This window comes from Rutilus rutilus (assembly GCF_951802725.1).
Source record: "Rutilus rutilus genome assembly, chromosome: 23".
Classification (NCBI taxonomy): domain Eukaryota; kingdom Metazoa; phylum Chordata; class Actinopteri; order Cypriniformes; family Leuciscidae; genus Rutilus; species Rutilus rutilus.
This window is the reverse complement of record NC_140233.1, coordinates 5,347,624-5,371,418: the sequence shown is the minus strand read 5'-3', so window position 1 is coordinate 5,371,418 and position 23,795 is coordinate 5,347,624. Positions and strand designations below refer to the sequence as shown.

At 40.2% G+C, this 23,795-nt stretch overlaps 2 protein-coding genes across 4 annotated transcripts; both read right to left on the bottom strand.

The window, feature by feature from the left end:
* Positions 1–86: 86 nt before the first annotated feature.
* ldhbb (lactate dehydrogenase Bb) lies at positions 87–12,641 on the bottom strand. 2 transcript variants are annotated; one of them, XM_084397322.1, is made up of 9 exons: positions 12,373–12,641; positions 9,131–9,267; positions 8,020–8,137; positions 7,637–7,810; positions 5,199–5,372; positions 4,515–4,632; positions 4,178–4,301; positions 1,318–2,683; positions 87–671 (listed from the first exon to the last, which is right to left on the bottom strand). In XM_084397322.1, the coding sequence occupies exons 1-8, from the start codon at positions 12,425–12,427 to the stop codon at positions 2,516–2,518; spliced, it is 1,068 nt and encodes a 355-aa protein (XP_084253448.1). In that variant the 5' UTR covers positions 12,428–12,641; the 3' UTR covers positions 87–671; positions 1,318–2,515. The 2 variants fall into 2 exon arrangements, with proteins under 2 accessions (XP_084253448.1, XP_084253449.1); XM_084397323.1 differs by lacking the exon at positions 12,373–12,641 and adding an exon at positions 12,095–12,305.
* A 1,496-nt stretch (positions 12,642–14,137) lies between these two features.
* On the bottom strand, positions 14,138–23,795 carry slc25a3b (solute carrier family 25 member 3b). Of its 2 annotated transcripts, none has more exons than XM_084396408.1 (8): positions 23,668–23,795; positions 23,246–23,395; positions 21,036–21,163; positions 20,311–20,490; positions 17,624–17,805; positions 17,107–17,279; positions 15,620–15,730; positions 14,138–14,613 (listed from the first exon to the last, which is right to left on the bottom strand). In XM_084396408.1, the coding sequence occupies exons 2-8, from the start codon at positions 23,379–23,381 to the stop codon at positions 14,453–14,455; spliced, it is 1,071 nt and encodes a 356-aa protein (XP_084252534.1). In that variant the 5' UTR covers positions 23,382–23,395; positions 23,668–23,795; the 3' UTR covers positions 14,138–14,452. The 2 variants fall into 2 exon arrangements, with proteins under 2 accessions (XP_084252534.1, XP_084252535.1); XM_084396409.1 differs by lacking the exon at positions 21,036–21,163 and adding an exon at positions 21,311–21,435 and having other exon boundaries at positions 23,668–23,793.

Below are 23,795 nucleotides of genomic sequence, written 5' to 3'. Positions count from 1 at the left end.
CACATTTTGTGATCAAAAGTGAGAAATGAAAACTCTCATATTTGAGTTTTTTCTTTGTCTGGATTCCAGTTCTTCGTACTCTGTCAGGGCATGCATCAACCATCTCGAAATGCATCATGGGAGGTTTTTAAACCTGAACGCTTGATGGTTTTCCTTCACAATCTGATCCAATGCATGCATAAAAATAAATTTAGTATGCAAATCAAATGTTGACAAAATTATATAGCTAATTTGAGCATAAACTTTTGGATCAAAAGGTTTTTAAACATCAATTCAGTAAATTGTATCCAAACTTTTGACTTGTAGCGTATAATATTTGCTATATTTCACCATAAGCACCAAGATCTGTTTTACAGAGACAGTCATGTGTTTCTGATTATTTTAAGTATGTAAATTAAACACCTAAATCATTTGATAGTACGATTTATACACTGTCCAGCCAAACAAACAAAAAGTCGCTGTTTGGATTTAAACAGGCAAATGCTTAAGAGTCAATGATTGGATCATTATTGCAGTGATTATTATGTTTCTAGCATGTTACATGTTTGGCATCAGTTTTTCTAAAGTAGTCTTTAAAGGGATACTCCACTTTTTTGGGAAATAGGCTCATTTTACAACTCCCCCAGAGTTAAACAGTTGAGTTTTACCGTTTTCGAATCCATTCAGCCGAACTCCGGGTCTGGCGGTACCACTTTTAGCATAGCTTAGCATAATGAATTGAACCGGACAAGACCATTAGCATCTCTCTCAAAAAAATGAACAAAGAGTTTCGATATTTTTCCTATTTAAAACTTGACTCTTCTGTAGTTGCATCGTGCACTAAGACCGACGGAAAATGAAAAGTTGCGATTTTCTAGGCTGATATGGCTAGGAACTATACTCTCATTCCTGCGTAATAATCAAGAAACTTTGCTGCCGTACCATGAGTCCAGCAGGCGTAATGATATGACGCAGCGCATGCCGCCTGATAATAGGCTACTGAGCTGGGGACTATTATCAGGTGTCACATCATATCATTACGCCTGCTGGACTCATGGTACGGCAGCAAAGTTTCTTGATTATTACGCAGGAATGAGAGTATAGTTCCTAGCCATATCAGCCTAGAAAACCGCAACTTTTCATTTTCCGTCGGTCTTAGTACACGATGCAACTACAGAAGAGTCAAGTTTTAAATAGGAAAAATATCAAAACTCTTTGTTCATTTTTTTGAGAGAGATGCTAATGGTCTTGTCCGGTTCAATTCATTATGCTAAGCTATGCTAAAAGTGGTACCGCCAGACCCGGAGTTCGGCTGAATGGATTTGAAAACAGTAAAACTCAACTGTTTAACTCTGGGGGAGTTGTAAAATGAGCCTATTTCCAAAAAAAGTGGAGTATCCCTTTAAATGTTGTGATGTTATTTCCATCACGAGGTGCATCAGTTTTTGGTCCAGATCTTGTGTTATTGTAAATGCAAGAGTCCAGCACTCTGTAAAGTCTCCTCCAGCACATCCCAGAGACTTTCAGTGAATGTAAGATCTGGGGCCGGTTTCACAAAGCTATTTTAGACCGGTCTATAGTGTTAGGCAAGTCTAAAATGTGCTCATAGACTAGTCTAATGCAAGTTAGACTGTTTCACAAAAATAAAGACTGACTTAATTTAGACCAAAAGAATTAGACCCCTTACCCCCAGGCTAACTTAGGTCTAAGACTCTGTGTTACCTTGGCAACCAGCAGTAACAATCAGTTACATTACAAACAGCCAAAAGAAAAGGGAAATGGCTCATAATTGAAACATTTCTTCTTGTTACTACATTCTCCGCTAAATTTCCCAAGTAAAATGTCCTTGCAACTGTTATACTCCTCCAACAAACACATATTTTCCGCTGGGGTAAACTGCACTGAGCGGCTGAATGCGCTTACTCGATCCGCCATGTTTTTTTGTTTTGAAAAGTGTCTTATTTTACCCAGAATGCATTGCAGTGTAGTCCTACTTAAGATAGTCAGAGTCTTAAGTGCTTTGTGCAACGGTCTGATTTAGATGTCTCTCTGAAGTCTGACTATCTACTATATCTAAGCCATAGTCAAAGTCTATCTTTGTGAAACCGGCCCCTGGACTCAGAGGAGACGATTCATGTGTGAAAATGATTCTTCATGTTTCCTCACAACCATTCCTTCACAATCTGAGCCTGAGGAATCTGGACATTGTCATCCTGGAATATGGCCATGATGTGTCTTCATACATGGTTGTTTAAGAGATGAAAAGCTACACACTCCATCAATTATGGTTAGAGGAACTATTGCCAAACATGCTGGAAACATAATAATCACTGCAATAATGATAGACTCTTAAGCATTTGCATATTTAAATCCAAAGAGAGACTTATTTTTGGCCAGGCAGTGCATGTTTGCATTACTTAATACTAGGATATTTTAAAAACGCAACACCTCTAGTGAACCGCTCACACGTGTCTTAAAGCAGTGATCAAACATCAGACGCTGTGAATAAAAGCTCTTGGTCGTGAGTTAGCGAGCGTTACAGGTCTTTCAGGTCTTTCTGGATGTGCCACAGCATGTCTGCGCTCTTCTTCAGCTGCGAGACCTCGTCGCTGGTCAGAGTCATGTTGACCACACTGCCCACTCCAGCGCTGTTCAACACACACGGCAGGCTCAGGTACACCTCGTCCCCGATCCCGTACATGCCCTGCAACACACATCTGCGTTCAGGCCTGGAAATGGGTTTCATCATTGGTTTACTGTAGGATATTAAATGAAGTTCAAAACGTAGGTTCGGGAGGAACATTCAGTCCTGTCAATCATCATTACGAGCGTACTACATGTGACCCTGGATCACAAAACCAGTCACATGTCGCACGGGTATATTTGTGGCAATAGCCAATAATACATTGTATGGGTCAAAATTATCGATTTTTCTTTTATGCCAAAAATCATTAGGATATTAAGTAAAGATCATGTTCCATGAAGATATTTTGTAAATTTCCTACCGTAAATATATAAAACATTTATTTTTGTGAGTGAATGCAGCACAATCATGAACATAAACGCAGAACTTTAAAGGAGATTTTCTCAATGTTTAGATTTTTTTGCACCCTCAGATTCCAGATTTTCAAATAGTTGCCAAATATTGTCCTATCATAACAAACCACACATCAATGGAAAGCTTATTTATTCAGGTACAACCTCAATTTCAAAGAATTGACCCATGTGACTGGTTTTGTGGTCCAGAGTCACATATATGGGCTGAATGGGCAGGCGAACTAATGAAAGGGTTATGACCTGTCATGAATTACTCTCCCTCATGTCGTTCCAAACCCGTAAGACTTTTGAGTCGTGTCTCTTCAGAAAATTTGGACTAAACCACTAAATTCATATGGATTAGTTTAACGATCTACTTTTTGAAGCGTCAAAGTGGTAGTGCAAAAGTGCGTATCTGTCAATGGAGGGACAGAAACCTCTCAGATTTCATCAGAAAGATCTTCATTTGCGTTCCGAAGATGAACGAAAGCCTTACGGGGTTTGCAACGACGTGAGGGAGAGGAATTACTGACAGAATTAAACTTTTTTGGGTGAAGTATCTCTTTGATGTCAGTATGACAACATGCCCCACTATAGCATGAACTTGTTTAATAAATGCATTGTTTTGGGGAAATTTGTGGATATTTTTAATAGCTTTTTCTGTGGTCAAGACTTTAGGGGTTGTATCTTTACACTGTGGGAAACATTTACTGGATTAATGTGTGATAACTAACTACTTACAAGCAATCATATTATCACAAGCATTATAACTGTCAAATATAACTTTATAAATGTCTGGTAACACTTTATTTTACAGTGTCCTTGTTACATATGTTACATGTACTTACCATAGTAATAACAGTAAATTATGCATAATTATATGCAACTAACCCTCAACCAAACCCTAATCCTACACTAACCCTATAGTAAGTACATGTAGTTGATTAATATTACTCAGTACTTAAATATATAATTACACTGTAATAATGACACCTTAAAATAAAGTGTAACCAAATGTCTTTACTGTCACTTTTGATCAATTTAATGCGTCTTTTCTGAATAAAAGTATTATTTCCGTTTTCTTTTTTAAACTCTAACAGACCCTGAAGTGTTGAACATTAGTGTGTGTATTATATGTAGGGTTCAGTAACCCTGTCCTGACCTTCACCATGGTGGAGACGGGATGGACTCGGTTCAGGTTCTTCATCAGACTCTCGCTCAGGTCGGCCACGCTCAAGCCGATGGCCCAGTTAGTGTAACCTTTCAGTCGGATCACCTCATAGGCACTGCGGTGAACACATCAATAAAGAGTAGTGCATACTCATTTCTGTCTCTAATTTAACCAAACTGAATTCTAAAGTATATTTATTTGTGAGATAACGAGACACAACACTGAATCAATCATGCAGAGTTGTATATTTTTTTAATGTTGATTGTTCCTTTCACATGCTAATTCATTAATTAGGACTAATATCTAAGAGACGAACTCATTGACGAACCTGTCCACGACCTTCTTGTGCGTTTCTTTCCAGTTCTCTCTGTCCGTGTCTTTGCCGATATCAGGATTGAGTTTCTGCAGACTGACTCCTGCCACATTAGTGCCGCTCCAAACAGGAACTGCAAAACAAACACACAGAGGCCATGAGTTCTTGAGTGATATTAATGTTCAGAATTTGATGGCAATATTTATGGTTTTATTTTATTTTATGTTTATTGGTAATTAATAGAATGCATTTTATAAAAACATTATAAGAACACAATAATTCATATTATTTGAATCTTGAATAATAAATATTAATAATTATTTTAATAACTACTATTTTATTATTTATTATATTAATTAGTATTTATGCTAATAATGCATAAGAATTATAATTATTTTTATATTTTTATTATACATAATCCTAATATATTTTATTAATTACATAATTTATATTTATTTTATAATTAATGCAAATGATAATTATTTCACTAATATTTTATTATGTATTATTTTTAATATATTTTATTATTCATTATTATTTATTTATAATTTAATATTATACTTTAATTTATATTTTATATAATTAAATAAACAAATATTTATACAAATACTGTATACATTTATTTTATATAATAGTAATATAAATATCTTTACTAATATATTCTCACACACACACACACACTGGTCTGGATCGTCTCACCGCTGGAGTCTCCGTGTTCTCCCAGTATCCACCCGCTGAAGCTGCTGGGATGGATGCCCAGCCTCTCGGCCATCAGGAACCGGAAGCGAGCCGAGTCCAGGTTTGTCCCGCTGCCGATGACGCGGTGCTTCGGGAGGCCGCTCAGCTTCCAGGTCACGTACGTCAAAACATCCACTGTAGCAGAAAAACTGTTAGAAACGCAAATAAAGTGTGGTGTGTGTGACAGAGAGAGTGTGTGTGACTGAGAGAGTGAGTGTGTGTGACAGAGAGAGTGAGTGTGTGTGACAGAGAGAGTGAGTGTGTGTGTGTGACAGAGAGAGTGAGTGTGTGTGTGACAGAGAGAGTGTGTGTGTGTGAGTGTGTGTGTGACAGAGAGAGTGTGTGTGTGTGTGTGTGTGACAGAGAGAGTGTGTGTGTGTGTGTGTGACAGAGAGAGTGACAGAGAGAGTGAGTGTGTGTGTGACAGAGAGAGTGAGTGTGTGTGTGACCGGGAGAGTGAGTGTGTGACCGGAGTGTCTTTACGCAAATAAAGTGTGGTGTGAGTGAGTGTGTGTGTGACCGAGAGAGTGAGTGACTGACCAGAGTGTCTTTACGCAAATAAAGTGTGGTGTGTGTGACCAAGAGAGTGAGTGTGTGACCAGAGAGAGTGAGAGTGTGTGACCAGAGAGAGTGTGTGACAGAGAGAGTGAGTGTGTGACAGAGAGAGTGAGAGTGTGTGACCAGAGAGAGTGAGAGTGTGTGACCAGAGAGAGTGAGAGTGTGATAGAGAGAGTGAGTGTGTAACAGAGAGAGTGAGTGTGTGTGACCAGAGAGAGTGAGAGTGTGTGACCAGAGAGAGTGAGTGTGTGACCAGAGAGAGTGAGTGATAGAGTGAGTGTGTGACAGAGAGAGTGAGAGTGTGTGACCAGAGAGAGTGAGTGTGTGACCAGAGAGTGAGTGATAGAGAGAGTGAGTGTGACAGAGAGAGTGAGAGTGTGTGACCAGAGAGAGTGAGAGTCTGTGACCAGAGAGAGTAAGAGTGTGTGACCAGAGAGAGTGAGTGATAGTGAGTGTGTGACAGAGAGAGTGAGTGTGTGACAGAGAGAATGAGAGTGTGACCAGAGAGAGTGAGTGTGTGACAGAGAGAGTGATAGTGTGACCAGAGAGAATGAGTGTGACCAGAGAGAGTGAGTGATAGAGTGAGTGTGTGACAGAGAGAGTGAGTGTGTGACCAGAGAGAGTGAGAGTGTGAACGAGAGAGTGAGAGTGTGAACGAGAGAGTGAGAGTGTGAACGAGAGAGTGAGAGTGTGAACGAGAGAGTGAGTGTGACCAGAGAGAGTGAGTGTGACCAGAGAGAGTGAGTGATAGAGTGAGTGAGTGTGTGACAGAGAGAGTGAGTGTGTGACAGAGAGAATGAGAGTGTGACCAGAGAGAGTGAGTGTGTGACAGAGAGAGTGAGAGTGTGACCAGAGAGAATGAGTGTGTGACAGAGAGAGTGAGAGTGTGACCAGAGAGAATGAGTGTGTGACAGAGAGTGAGAGTGTGACCAGAGAGAGTGAGAGTGTGAACGAGAGAGTGAGAGTGTGAACGAGAGAGTGAGAGTGTGAACGAGAGAGTGAGAGTGTGAACGAGAGAGTGAGAGTGTGAACGAGAGAGTGAGAGTGTGACCAGAGAGAGTGAGAGTGTGACAGAGAGAGTGAGAGTGTGTCCAGAGAGAGTGAGAGTGTGACCAGAGAGAGTGAGAGTGTGATCAGAGAGAGTGTGTGACCAGAGAGAGTGAGAGTGTGTGACCAGAGAGAGTGAGAGTGTGACCAGAGAGAGTGAGAGTGTGATCAGAGAGAGAGTGTGTGACCAGAGAGAGTGAGAGTGTGTGACCAGAGAGAGTGAGAGTGTGACCAGAGAGAGTGAGAGTGTGACCAGAGAGAGTGAGAGTGTGAACGTGAGAGTGAGAGTGTGAACGAGAGTGTGACCAGAGAGAGTGAGTGTGTGACCAGAGAGAGTGAGTGTGTGACAGAGAGTGAGAGTGTGACAGAGAGAGTGAGAGTGTGTGACCAGAGAGAGTGAGAGTGTGTGACCAGAGAGAGTGAGAGTGTGAACGTGAGAGTGAGAGTGTGAACGAGAGAGTGTGACCAGAGAGAGTGAGTGTGTGACAGAGAGAGTGAGTGTGTGTGACCAGAGAGAGTGAGTGTGTGTGTGTGTGTGTGTGACCGACCAGACAGAGTGAGTGTGTGTGACCAGAGAGAGTGAGTGTGTGACCAGAGAGAGTGAGAGTGTGACCAGAAAGAGTGAGAGTGTGTGATAGAGAGAGTGAGTGTGTGACAGAGAGTGAGAGTGTGTGACCAGAGAGAGTGAGAGTGTGAACGAGAGAGTGTGTGTGTGTGAACGAGAGAGTGTGTGAGTGAACGAGAGAGTGTGAGTGTGTGACAGAGAGTGTGTGACAGAGAGTGTGTGTGTGTACCTGGGTTGGACACCACGATGAGGATGCAGTTGGGACTGTATCTGACGATCTGAGGGATGATGTGTTTGAAGATGTTGACGTTTCTCTGCACAAGATTGAGTCTGCTCTCGCCCTCCTGCTGTCGCACGCCCGCCGTCACCACCACCACACGAGAGTTGGCCGTCACAGAGTAATCTGAAGGACAAAACATTTCACTCTCTTTTAAAACAAACCACTCAACCATATCGTAACATAATACAAAACATATTAACAACTGCTTAGCAACACCCTGGCAACCACCAGCATCATAGTGGCGACTTTTGCATGAGTGAGTAACACTGAGGAGTTGAGGTGACAGAAGAATCAATGAATGAGGCGTGTATATGACAGAGGAAGTGTGCTACCTTTGCCTGAGACGATCTTGGGTGTCTTTAAGAAGAGACTTCCATGCTGTAAGTCCATCATCTCCCCCTTGAGTTTGTCCTCGACCACGTCCACCAGCGCCAGCTCGTCTGCCAGCTCCTGCACACACACACAACAAATAACTCACAAATTACATATACTTATACTACACACCAGTATGTACTTGATTTTAAAATACATTTTTAAAACACTGACTTTTTTAGACACATAATTATAGATAGAAATAGAAAAATAGAAATAATATGTATAATACTAATAATAATTATACTACTACTTCTAATAATAAAAATAATAATATGAAAATACAGGGGGAAAAAAGAAATAATAATATTAAAGAAATAATATTAAAAATAGATATAATAATGTTTTTAGAGACTTTTTTGCTTGAATAATCTCTAGACAGTTACACCTAGACATTATTGATGTTTTGAGTCACAAAAATGTACAATATGAAATAAAATAATTAAAACAATGTTTTTCATAGAAGAAATGTATTGAAATCATAGTCTGTTTTTTATCACGACATCCGGTTGCTGTCTTATGTTTAATTGTTCTTTTTTTTTTTTTTTTTTTTTTGCATTTTGTAAACATACTCAAAACTGAGATCACCATGTTATGTGTTTTATCTACCTAAAACAATAAAGATAAGAGTGAGAAAAAAAAGAAATCATAGTCTGTGTATTATATATATATATATATATATATCAATGTCACATCATTGGCCAATACAGGTTTTCTTCAAACTGAATTTATTTTTGTCCTGATCTAGTTATTTGTTGACCTGTTAGACTCAGATTTGCTCATCTGTGTTTGTGCTGGCCGTGGTTCTTCACCTTTTGTCTAGTTGGACAAAGGGATCAAAGTCAAGCGCAGACAAACATGACCCAAATCTACTGAAAAATGATTGATATTGTGACCCACTGACCTACTGACATCATCAGCATGAGCAATATGTTCATACCCTCTTGTACAATCAATAAACAAACAAGGAATTTGTCCAGGAATATGTTTGTGCTTTGGTCACAAAGTCTGAATTCTGTTGGCGAGAACAGCCTGTCACGATCAACGACTTCATAACGTCCACAGTCTCACCCGTATCAGAATGCTGACGGCACAGGCCATGCCAACCTGTCCCACGCCGACCACCGTCACTTTATTCCTGGGCGGCTCAACCGGCCCGCTGAACAGAGGAGTGATGAGCTTCTGCAGAACTGATGCCATCTTCAACACTGCAGAGGAGGACAATCATCAAATCACTGCAAACACACACTCACACTGCTATCTAAATGGAGACATTCCATAGACATAATGATTTTTATACTGTGCAAACTGTATATTCTCTCCCCTACTCTAACCGTACCCCTAAACCTGCCCATCTCTCACACACACACACACACACACACACACACACACACACACACACACACACACACACACACACACACACACACACACACACACACACACACACACACACACACACACACACACCGTACCCCTAAACCTACCCATCACACACACACACACACACACACACACACACACACACACACACACACACACACACACACACACACACACACACACACACACACACACTAACCGTACCCCTAAACCTACCCATCACACACACACACACACACACACACACACACTAACCGTACCCCTAAACCTACCCATCTCACACACACACACACACACACACACACACACACACACACTAATCGTACCCCTAAACCTGCCCATCACACACACACACACACACACACACACACACACTAACCATACCACTAAACCTGCCCATCACACACACTAACCGTATCCCTAAACCTACCCATCACACACACACACACACTAACCGTACCCCTAAACCTACCCATCACACACACACACACTAACCGTACCCCTAAACCTGCCCATCACACACACTAACCGTATCCCTAAACCTGCCCATCACACACACTAACCGTACCCCTAAACCTACCCATCACACACACACACACACACACACACACACACACACACACACTAACCGTACCCCTAAACCTACCCATCACACACACACACACACACACACACACACTAACCGTCCCCCTAAACCTGCCCATCACACACACTAACCGTACCCCTAAACCTACCCATCACACACACACACACACACACACACACACACACACACACACACACACACACACACACACACACACTAACCGTACCCCTAAACCTACCTATCACACACACACACACACACACACACTAACCATACCCCTAAACCTGCCCATCACACACACACACACACACACTAACCATACCCCTAAACCTGCCCATCACACACACATACACACACACACACACACACACACACACTAAGCGTACCCCTAAACCTACCAATCACACGCACACACACTAAGCGTACCCCTAAACCTACCCATCACACACACACACACACACACACACACACACACACACACACACACTAAGCGTACCCCTAAACCTACCAATCACACGCACACACACTAACCATACCCCTAAACCTGCCCATCACACTCACACACACTAACCATACCCCTAAACCTGCCCATCACACACACACACACACACTAAGCGTACCCCTAAACCTGCCCATCACACACAACTTTCTGCAGTTTTACATTGTTAAAAAACCTGATTTACAAATGAGTACGGAGGGAGGTTTACATGGGAGGTTTTGGTCACTTCTGAGTACAAATTTGTCCCCAACATATAGTTAAGTAGGTACACACACACACACACACTAACCGTCCCCCTAAACCTGCCCATCATCACACACACTAACCGTACCCCTAAACCTACCCATCACACACACACACACACACACACACACACACACACACACTAACCGTACCCCTAAACCTACCTATCACACACACACACACACACACTAACCATACCCCTAAACCTGCCCATCACACACACACACACACACACTAACCATACCCCTAAACCTGCCCATCACACACACATACACACACACACACACACACTAAGCGTACCCCTAAACCTACCAATCACACGCACACACACTAAGCGTACCCCTAAACCTACCCATCACACACACACACACACACACACACTAAGCGTACCCCTAAACCTACCAATCACACGCACACACACTAACCATACCCCTAAACCTGCCCATCACACTCACACACACTAACCATACCCCTAAACCTGCCCATCACACACACACACACACACTAAGCGTACCCCTAAACCTGCCCATCACACACAACTTTCTGCAGTTTTACATTGTTAAAAAACCTGATTTACAAATGAGTACGGAGGGAGGTTTACATGGGAGGTTTTGGTCACTTCTGAGTACAAATTTGTCCCCAACATATAGTTAAGTAGGTACACACACACACACACACACACACACGCACGCACGCACACACACACACAAACACACACACACGTCCATCTGCGTAATATCTAAATTATTTCTCTTAAATGGCAATGATATGAAAAAGAGAGCAACTGGGGACTTTTTCCTGACTCTCAGCGTCTCATCTAGAGATCTCTACAATATCTCAAATTGAGAAGACACCAAATTAAAAATAAATCAAATATTAAATTACTAATTAAAAATAAAAATAGAATTAAATTATTTGTTAAAAATACCTTGTTGATTCTAATAACATGCTTATACTCATTTACGTATATATTATCATTCTGGGAAAAACAATTACCTAAAAACCAGAAAGAGGAAAAATGTACAGGAATATTTTAAAGAATCCGAAAGGAAAATACGAGGTTAATTTGAGGTGAAGCAAGTAAATCTCCAGAGTACATGTTGGTTAAATTAGTCCCAGATTAAGTTTTGCCTCTAACCATGTTGATGATTAAAAACCTCAACAAGCAACAATTCCCAAAACTCAGTCAACAGAGCAGCAAATGGAGAACCTCACCTCATAATCAAAACAATCATAACAACACACAGATGATAGAAATAAAGCACAATCATAATAACACACAGATGATAGAAATAAAGCAGCATGTGGCACATTAAGATCTCACCGGTACACAGATGCTCTTCAGTAAATCACACAGTCATCACAAGAAATCTGCTGTAATGAAGAACCTGCTTCATGTTTATAATATCTGCTGCTGTCTGTAAAGATCAAGGTCACTTACAGGACACTCCTCCAGTGATGGATCATGTGGACAAACACACACGTCCTGTCAAACAAACTCTGATCCTCACACAACCCTCCTCTCGTTTCCGATCAAGGTCATTTAAGACTATAATGTTCAACATCCACTCTTGTTAAAACACAAGCACATGTCAGTCTTACCATGTGTGTAGAGGCTTTGGGCGCCCAGGTAGAGATACCACCATGACACGAGCATGTTATTGTGTGATATATATTTATATTGCTCTGTCCTCTGCAGTCAGTGCTTTGAGTGCCAGGCTAATGGAGTTACTGTAATCCGCTGCCATCTGCTGTACAGCCGCTGAAACACACGCTGAGAGATTAAAACCACAGGGAAATCACACGACACTGGTCCTGAGTTTATACTGGTGTGTGTGTGTGTGTCTGTGTGTGTGTGTGTGTGTGTGTGTGTGTGTGTGTGGTCAGGCGCACAGGTAAAGCTGTGAATTAGCGGAGTTCATGCGACTGATTGACACCTGTCACTTTCTGATTAGCCTTACTTATGAGTGACACGAGGGGTCAGACAGCAGATAGACCAGAGCTTAAAACTACCTCAACAAATTACTTATTAAATACTCTTGACGTACAGCAAGCAAAATGTGCATGATTTTACATATAGCCTAACTATGCTGTAATAACATGTTTAGCATGTAGGCTAGCTACATTGTGCCGATCTTATTGCCGATAATCAACAAAGTTTTAATCCAAGCACTGATACATCAAAAGTACATCGGATTATCGTCATTATCGGCCAATATTTTATTTAAATTAGCCTACTGTTATCGGTATGATTTAGCCCTTAAAAATAGCGCCTGTTTTGTCGGGTTCAAAGTATATGACATTAAAAAAATTTAATAAAAAACATCAATACATATAAAATTGGTCTCTGATGTAGCCTAGGCTAAGCCATAATAACTGCAGCATGAACTAAATATATGATTTGTATCATTTTGAATGCATAAGCACGATGGACCTTTTTTAAATAATGTCAGATTTGCGAGAAAAAAAAAGTCAGAATTGTGAGTTACAATGACCTTTTTATTTATTTTTATTCATTGGTAAAAAAAAAAGAAAGAAAAAAAGTACATAATTTTTGTCTTATGACAATAAAACTATAATACAAACATTTAGGATATGCTTCCAGTGTAGAAGAGCATGATTTAAAAAGACTAGATATCGTCAACCATATATATACTGTAGGTATCATATTGGTAAGCATTTTATTTTAATTATCGGTTAAATTATGCCTTGGTTGGTTAGAAGTCAACAGAGGTCATTTTACAAACAAACTCTTATTCTAGACCTAGATCTTGCATGCCTACATGTATATAGTCAGCACATCCCTATAATAGTGTTTCTGATCTTAGCATTAATTACAATGCTAACTTACATGAAATGCCTATTAATTATTACTATAGCAACAGTATAACTACCAGTTTCCATATATCAACAGTGGTGTCAATCAATAATTCAGAGGAAAAAAGCTTTCAAAAACTTGTGAAAAACTGTAGTAAAGGTAATTAAAGACTATTTTCAGTATGTTCTTTGATATCTTATTTGTGTATATCAAGTAAAATGATAAAAAAAGAAAACAAGCACCTTATTTTTTCAATACAGAAGTAAGCTATTCTCTGTTAACGACTAAATAAAAATAACATGCAGTAAATCAATTCATAATACAAACTAGTAATAATAAATTAAAATATAACAATTACCAGTCTGCAACACGGACTGATTTTCTACAGTTAAAATAACTTTAATTTCATTTTAATTTAATAAAATAACTTTTATTAAATAAGCCACACCGCCCCTACTGGCCATAGACAGTTACTGCATTTCAAATGTTGACAGCAAAAACACTAAATATGCACCCACAATGAATTAGAAAAACAATCCTTAGAGAAACTAATGAGAACTCAATTTATTGATTGAACATAAACATGAAACAAAAAGAGAGAGACAGCACTTCTTGTGTATAATATCCAGGTAGCTCTTTATTGTACTACTGACAAAACAAATGTCAGAGGTTAAAACCAGACGGCATTCATTCAGGTCACAACTCTTTTTATATAGACTATTTAGACATGGAACTGCCCCGTGGAGGAGAGCGGTTCCCCTTTATCGTGATGTCGGGGGTGAGTGGGGCTCAGGACAGGCTTAAATATAGAAAACAGGAGGTGTGCAGCTGTCGGAGGGGAAGGTGTGTGTGTGAGATCGCTGTCTACTCTGTGAGGCCGAGCTTCTTCTTGAGTGACTCGGGCATCTCGGGGGGAGGAGGGCGGGGCAGGCGGAAGTAGACCTTCACTGAGTCATAGATGAACCACTGCAGGGCCGTCAGGGTACCGATCATGATGATACGGGCCACCAGACCCTTCCACACACCTGAAAAACAACACACAAGTCAAGAGGGTGGATGAGAAATTAAGAAAGTCAGTGTTGGAATTGCTCAATTGTTTAATCTGAATGGTTTGTCTGCTCTCCAGCGGTTCTGCCATGGTGTTTTCCTGAGACGGTTCAGGGCAGAGAGGATGCTGGGTAAAGCAGGTAGACTAATCTCACACGCCAATGACTCAAGCACCTCTGACTGTACAGCAGTAAAGCTGCTGGGAGCCTCCGGCCCGATCCTGCTGATCCCAGAGAGAGAGAGAGCAGAACCGACCCGGAGGAACTCCCCAGAGGTGGATCTAAGGAACGTGTTGATCTGGGGTGTGTTTCCTGAAAGCATCGTTAGCCAACTATGGTCACAAGTTCTGTTATTATAAGTATAGTTCAACGAGTCGGTGTTTCAACGAACATTCGCAAACAGCATCGCAAAGTTGTGTGTTTGTAACGACAGCTCTCGATCTGTGGTTAGAAGCAGCTTCTTGTTTGCATGACATGTGGACTCAAATCCTTATCTTCAGCAAAATAAGCAAGCTGACATTCTGTATCTTTTATTTAGAATACATACAAATGTCATTTACGTCTTTTAGTTTGTCATGAGATTTAAAGTGTAGTTTTTGAAGAGTGCGCATGTGTGAACGTGCTCTAGAGTGCAAGAACGAGCCTATGATTGAATCTGGAAATAAAGCAAAATAACTGAGAAAAATGAGAAATAGTCCTCAGATGTCATGTCTAATTTATAGCTAAACACCTAGCGTTAATTCAATCTCAAACGGTTTAATTAAAAGTTAATACTCCAGCACCTGCGTGACATCATTAACCAACGTGGTTGAACGACAAATTTGCGACGATATGGTTTTGGGAAACAGAGCATGTTGATTTCTTCACTGAAGCGTCGCACTACGGTGGTTAAGCAGCGAGTTATGGCGTTGTACGGGAAACACACCCCAGGCTGTACAAGAAAGAAAAATTGTAAAACACAATGGATTGATAATAAAAGTCTCACCTTTAGGTCCCAGCTTCTTGAGCACTTGAGCGGCTGTGCTTCCCTTCTCTTTGTTCAACACGGACACGACCGAGTCAGCAGGGTGAGACACGATAGCACAGAACACACCAGCTGCAACACACAACAGCAACATGAGTCACTACTGCACTTCAGCAACTCTGAGCTGAGGCAATACTGGGCACAGCTAATAACAAATCACTTAATAGAAGAAATAAAATAAAAAATAAAATAAAATTAATGGAAATATAGAAATGAATATGGGTATTAGAATGATGATAATAATAATAACAATTAAATAAAAATTAAATAGTAGAATTAAATATAAAATTAATAACAAAAAATAATTTAATAGAAAAGAATGAATTAATAGAAATACAAAAATACAATAATAATAATAAGAAAATTTATATAAAACTAGAATTAAAGAACTAGAATGAAATGGATTTAATAAAATATTACAAATAAATATTTAATAGAAAAAACTATAGAAATTAATAGACATTAAGGTAATACAATACAATAATTATGATAATATAGAATAAAAAATAAAAAAAGAACAAAATTAGTATTAAACAGAAAATAACATTAAAGTAAATTTACAATAATAAAATGTATAATAAATTAAGATAAAATATTAACAATTAAAAATATAAAAATAACAGGAATATAAAATTAATAATATTAATCAGAATTAATAAAAACCAATATATAAAATTACACATACCAATTATAATATATAATTAATATAAATGATAATTTAGAATAATAATTTATTTAAAATGTATAATTATTTAAAATGTATAATGAGAAAATGTAAAGTAACGATTTACAATACGGTTCCCTTCGTTAACATTACTTTACAACATTAGCTAACATGAACTAATATTTCAACATTTACTAATACATTATTAAAAATCAAAAGTTGTATCTGTTACTTTTATTTAATAGAGCTGAGCAACATGAACTAACAACGAACAGCTTTTTTTTTTATGAACTAACGTTAAAGATTAATATATAATAACAAACGTATTGCTCATTGTTAGTTAATGCATTAACTGATGTTACAGACTTTTTTTTTTTAACTTTAGTTTTTGTGTGAGAACTCTAGGACCGACTCCTCCTCGGTGGACGGGATTGCCCTGATGAACACCAGCTGCACCTGTGGCAACCTATTTAAGAAGCTCCTGGATTTTGTCTAGCTCTCTCATTTTTGTTTCATGTCTTTGTTTGAAAAGTGGGTTCTTGAGCTGTGTTCCCATATGATTTCCACGACTCTACAAACCCCATATCCAACAGTTTAATAATTTGAGGTTGTAATGATATTTACTATTATTACCTTATGTTTGGACCCTAGACATTATTTAACTTTAAAAAAATTACATTTTCTCTATTGAAACCTATCTTGTGAAGTGTCCTCTTTATGTTATGACTTTGAGCCGGGTCGTAATACTGATGTCATCAACTCGATCCTCAGAAATCCTCCTTACCGATGTAACCAGCAGTGAATGTGACGACCAGCTGTTCGGCTTTGGAGCATTCGCTGCGGGGTTTGGGCACCACGAACTTGTAGAGCAGCTCAACGGTGCGCTCGAAGCAGGCGAACTTCATCATGGTGTACGGGATCTGCCTCATCCACAGGGGAACCACACCTTTGTAGAACCTGCCAGAAGATTCACACCACTCATCAACTCCCCAAAGAGTCAACATTAACGGGCTTGCTGGTTTATTTAAATGGTTTGTCTGCTCTCCAGCGGTTCTGCCCTGCTGTTTTCCTGAGACGGTTCAGGGCAGAGAGGATGCTGGGTAAAGCAGGTAGACTGATCTCACACGCCAATGACTCATGCACCTCCAACTGTACAGCAGTGAAGCTGCTGGGAGCCTCCGGCCCGATCCTGCTGATCCCAGAGAAAGAGAGAGAGCAGAACCGACCCGGAGGAACTCCCCAGAGGTGGATCTAAGGAACGTGTTGAGCTCTAAACGGGTTTAAAGGTGCAGGATACTCACGCCCAGAGTCCTTCCTCAGCGTACATCTTAGGGGCACATTCTCTCAGGGTGTTGGCATAGCCAGGCTGAGTCTGGATACGCACTTTACACGCCTCCATAGGGGCCAGAGCCATATCTGCGAAGAACTCAGCGCTGGCAGAAGCAGCCAGATACAGCGAGGTTCTCCACAAGTACGAGTTTTCCTGTAAGAGGACAGGAGGAACACATGAGCATCGGCTGACAGACTTAACAGCAGGGCTACTAACACAAATTTCACGATTCAATTCTAATTCAATATCGGATAATTGTGTGGCATGTATCAGGTACAGTATATGATATACCAACTTAAAAATGAACTGATTTGTGCAGGCTACTTACATTTAAACAAAAGGTTTTATAATAATGTCATAACTTTAATGACAATTATGTTTCTACACAATTTTCTACATGTTTCTGTCATAAAAACATGATGGGACTTATTCAAACATGCATTAAATATTGAAGAACAGGTTAAATAAGAATAAAATGAATATGCAAGAGTGCATTTATTTGGCAAAATGCTCCTCTAGGGTTAATTATTTTCTAGCTTACAAACACTGAGGCGGTGTCGATTTGAATTTCATAATAAAAATTGACAGTATTTAAAAGCTGAGACTTTGTTTCATATCAGAAGTAACAACGCACAAACAAAGCTTTGTTCATTCATCAGCTGAAAACAGCATCGACTGAAAGACAGATTCTTGTTTTTTAACAATCAAAAAATCGATTAAAAAATTGAGAAATCAATATTTTTAACCCAGCCCGAGCTTCTACAATGTTTATTGTTCATTTGGTTATTGCCATGCTTAATTTTGTGGAAAATGGCTACATGGAATATAGGTTTACACTAATATTTATACTAATTAATTAACAGGTAATTTAATATATAAATTAAAAACATATGTATTAGCCATCTAAACAAATACTTAAAATGAACTAGGGCCGTGCAATTAATTACATTTTAGTTTCGATTTTGCCTTCCAACAATTACAACACTATAAAAATTAGGGCTGTAATCTCCCAGTCGATTAGTCGATTATTTGGTCCATACGTTCTGGCTCGACCAAAATTCTGATTGGTCGATTTTTTGCCGCGTTCATTTCATTAGTTTTGCCGCGTTCATTTCATCAGTTTTGCCCATAGACTGTAAATAAAAATTGGTTTTGCCGCGTTCATTTCATCAGGTGGAAAGCACTAAGTGCTAATGGGGGTGTTTTCAGAGCACCGCTGTTTCACAGGTAACAGTCTGTCTTCAGAACACCCCCCTTGTTTTCACTTCTTTTGGATTAGCCCAACCCACTGGAGAAGAGAGACAGACTGAAGAAAGTAGGCTACTAGAAGGTTTGCTGAATATTATTACTTGATCTGGTTTGTTTAATAAATATTATTTTTTTATTAAAGTGGACGTGCCTTTTGTGTTTAAGAGTAAAAGCTTTAAGTTAATAGTCTATTCGTGTCTCAGTCGCGAAGTTGAGCTCCTATGTTCGCGAGCTGCACAGAGCGGCTGAAATTATGGTGTCTGTCAGTTATTATAATACATATGACAAAAACAATTGTCTAAATTATGTTACATATTCCTCAAAAGTTCTTGTCATGATATCACTAGTTGACAACATAGTACTATTTTCGGAAATCATAGGCTATATTGCGCGGGTGCACGTGATGCAACGCTGTCAGAGCCGACAGACTCGTGTGTCAGACTCATTTCAGTGCAAAATAATTATGTCAAAAACGATTTAATACTGCAAATAGCCTACTCGTTTTTTATGTTTATTTATAATTCATTTAGGCGGACAACAAGGTGCACAGTGCGCAGCTAATTAATTTAACGGTTTTTTTTTTACCTAACGTCATTTTTAGTCGAAAATTTCAGGACTTTAGTCGACCAAGATTTTCTTTGGTTGATTACAGCCCTAATAAAAATGATTGTGCCACAATTCATTCCTTCTAAATGCAGTGTGCTACCGCCTCATAGGGCTGTCACTTTTGTGAAAAAATCCTGTTCAATTTGAGACGCAAGTGTTCATTGAATCGATTGTAAAATCGATTTTCCATGTCTAAAGACTTTTGCATTTTAAACGCCAAATATGGGCAAATCCACAGACAACTAACAGGCATTAGGACGAACGTAAAGAGGGCGCTTGAGACGCACAAGTCTGCAATATTCCTGATGATTTATTGGCATGAAGTTTCGTGCACGACACACAGGTGTGCAACATTCTCGAAAAACAATAAGCAGAGTGGACTGCCATAACATCACTGAAAAACATCACTGCAGGCTTCAACATGGCTGTGTTTACCATTAGAAATGTCAAACAAATTTCGCCTACGTAGGCGATTGTAGACCGTAGCCCGAATCTGTATATGCATGAATTCTCAGTTTTGTAGCAAAAAAGAGACATTATGCAGAAGTATAATTTGCTGTTATGTGTGTTTGTCAGAGCCTGCAGTTGCTGTGTGACGCGCGTAAAGTAACAGCCCTACTGCCTCAACTAAAAAAAAACCTACCCCTAAATTACAGATTAATTGTCAGAATTTCACTTTAAGTTACAAATTTTTAAATACTTCATAAATTTAAAATTAATTTATTCATTGATCCAAGGCCAAAATGTTGGTAAAAAAAAAAGTTTTTGAAACATGTTTCTCATGCATCACATCATCCATCTCACCTCTCCTAGCAGGTCACCGTACCAGATCTTGAACACCTCGTAAAAGCCGAACTTGCAGAGCCCCTGCATGGAGTATCCGATGAAGGTGGGCGCCCAACCCTTGGCCAGCCCACGCATGCCGTCCTCTCTGATCGTGACGGAGAACCCATTGAAGATGCTCTTGTATTTAACAGGATCCACCTAAACGCAGCATTTGGTTATTGCAATGAGAGCCAGAAACACCAACACAGGAACTTCACGAGGAACCGGCTGGTTATGAAGGAACACGGTTAATGGTTTCACTTCAAAGATGGTATTTACATGCTGGAACATGATTAATAAATCAAAAAGTAAACCAAAATGTTACTTGGATGACATCAGTGGCAGAGCGTCACAGATCAATTTAAAGGAATTGATTACTTAGAAATGGTAATTTAATAATATTAATTGTGTTCCAAAACCGTACAACTACCTTTACACGAAACTCAAAAGATCTTACATATATTTTATGGAAAAGAGCAGCTTGAACATTCTGCATAATATAAGAAAATATAGCATTTTCTTTCATTTCATTTTATAAACCGTTTCCGCAGAATGATATTGCACCTCAAATTAGAAATAAAACTCCATCAGAAATAATCAGATGTGTTAGCTGGTTAGCCAAATCACTTCAAAAGTGTTAGTGACCCCTTCGCCACGGATGCCATCTCATTTATTTGATGAAGGGGATGGAGGCGAGTACAGACCTGGAGACGGCACTTCACCAAGTCGAGGGGCACGACGGCCGTGTGTGTGATACCACAGCTCAAGATGCCCCCAAACCCGCAGAGGGCGTAGTATTTCGACGAGCCGAACTCGCAGCTGTTGCCCGTCTCTGTGACGTGGGGGAACACAGGAACAACACACACACATGCTCATGCGTCACAACACGACACTTAACATGCTGATGAAGGGTTGCATTGGGGTCAGGTCACACACGGACACACTCGGGTGACTCCGGCTAACACGCACGCACACGGACCTGCATTCGGCACTTGACCAGGTCGAGGGGCACTACAGCCGTGTGTGTGGTGCCACAGCTGAGGATCCCTCCGAAGCCACAGAGGACAAGGTATTTCTGTGAGCCGAACTCACAGCTGTCTCCCTCTTAAGAGAAACACGGAGTCACATTCATCTACACAAAGCCTGAGACGTTTGTTTGGGGGTTAGTGGGAAACCTCCACGCGGGACTTTAAAGCGTTACCTTTCACCTGCTATCACACCAAGTGACATGAGCTATGCCAAGGGGGTTTTAATCTGTTAGGGTGTGTTCACACTTGTAGTTCGGTTCGTTTGGTGCGAAAAAAACAAACAAAAAAACATTTAGTCCTGGTCCGTTAGGCGTAGGGCAAAGCATAGGGATGTGTTCACAACCTGATTGATTGGCTTTTATTACGTATATTTCGCAACGAAACGTACCGAACATCCGAAACAGTGCTGTGTTCTGGGCTAAATGCGCTCGTTGTGTGTGTGTTGCTACATATGATTGTATTCTGACCTGCTGAGAACTCGTGAAGAGCTTATAAAATGTGTAAAGGAGTCAAAACAGCGGCAGGAATCCCTCCGTCACACACACTAACACACAGATCTGCTGCGAGGAGACGCGGTTCTGATCCTGTACTGAACTGTGATGGGAAACATTGTGACCATGACGAGAAAAAACAGCTATGGTGGAGCTTTCTGTCCTTTTTAGGGTCACATCTTGTGACATCATGTCCTGTTTGTGGTTCGTTTTCATGTATTTGGTCCGTGTTGTGTTCATATTTCAGTCGATCCGCACCAGAGTTGGTTCGGAAGTGGAGCGAGACTCATCTTTTCAGCGTCTCGGTCCGTGTGTTTGATGTGTGTTCAGATGGCAGCGTTCACACTTATTCAGATGAACCGCACTAACAAAGCAAATCGCACTAGGGTTCGTTTTAATCCAACCAAACATGCCAAGAGTGAACACACCCTATATCCCACATACCATCAAATATAATCTTCCTTGGGTGAGGGACTCCCTTCCTAAAAACATAAATAATCTAAAGAGGTAACTTTAATCGATTAATTTTGGACACTTACAGTTTCAACTAACAAACCACTCTAACCTACAAACTGAAACTCAGAAGTTATCTACAGTTTATGGTCGACCTCCTCATTCATTTTGGTAAACAGATAAAAAGATTAAGCGAACCAATTAAAGCGTTTCAACTAAACCTAAATCTACATACAATTATTATACAAGCCTATGAGCAAGAGGCACTGATAACACATGCAAAAAAGGTATTCAAATGTACGATTTAATGATGGGTAAGATACTGAACACGATACCGGTCTTGGACGTGTTCCTCAGACTGAAGGCCAATCAGAACGCGCCTTGCTGAGAGCAGGAGCCAATCAGATCGCCCCTCATTGCTAGTAGCGGTGCACACACACAGGTCATGTGCAGAAAAGGACGCTTTAAATAAAGTACATCATGTCCCCTGACCGGCTCAATACCATTTTATCATTAGTCATATTTACACAACTCATTAAAACGTAAAAACGTCCTCCGAAAGATTTGATACGCGTTCTCCATCTTTGTCCTTCATTGCCCTCCATGAACGCAACAAGGCCAGAAACACACAGCAAGCAGCAACTTCGAGTCACACTAAACTACACAATCTACAAATGTAATAACTAAAGCATTTAAAAGGGATCTTCCTAATGATCTAAACTACAGCTCGGCAGGATCTAGTCATCACAGTGCTAACTAGTATTCTAACCTTTTATTCAACGTTTCATATCGCCCATTCTGATCCATTTCAAGCATTAATACAATAATAAACAGAGAAATGTGATGGGTTATGCGGTCTCTCTTATGTCAACCCCCTTTACAGACATTTAAACAGAATTGTAAGCATTAAGAATAGAGGTTTTTGTTCTGCGAGGGTCTTACCGGCCACTGCGGCGGCTGCGAGCCTGCGCTTCGGTACGGGACTGCTCGTCTCGGGCTCAACGGTCTTCTGCAGTGTGAACAACGGGGCGCTGAAGGGGTTCCCCCGGGCCAGTTGGGTTAGTGTGGTCGGATACATGTCTGATGGTGGACCTGAATAAAGAACAAACATTGGTTAGACAGTGAACACATTTATAAGCAGCTAATGTGTCCATTAAACGAGTCATCATTTGTCCTCTCATCATGTGGTTCTATGGAGAGGTCAGCGGCCCTGCGCTCTTGAGGAAGACGTTGTGATGAAAATAACACTAAACTAAAGCACTTAACACGTTAAGAAGTATGTATCTGAGTAAAGTGAGAGAAGACGGTTTAATATGTGTGTGGAAACCTAGAAAAATGTGCTGTAAAGTGGGAGAAACTCTTACTTTAGAGAAGTTGTCGCAAAATGGCGCCTCCGTCCTCTCCTCTACCGGTGCGCATAGAGACCGAGCGGTGAGTGAGAGCCGCGCAAGACTGAACCGGATAAAGGAAGTGATGCGTCACTGCAAGCCAC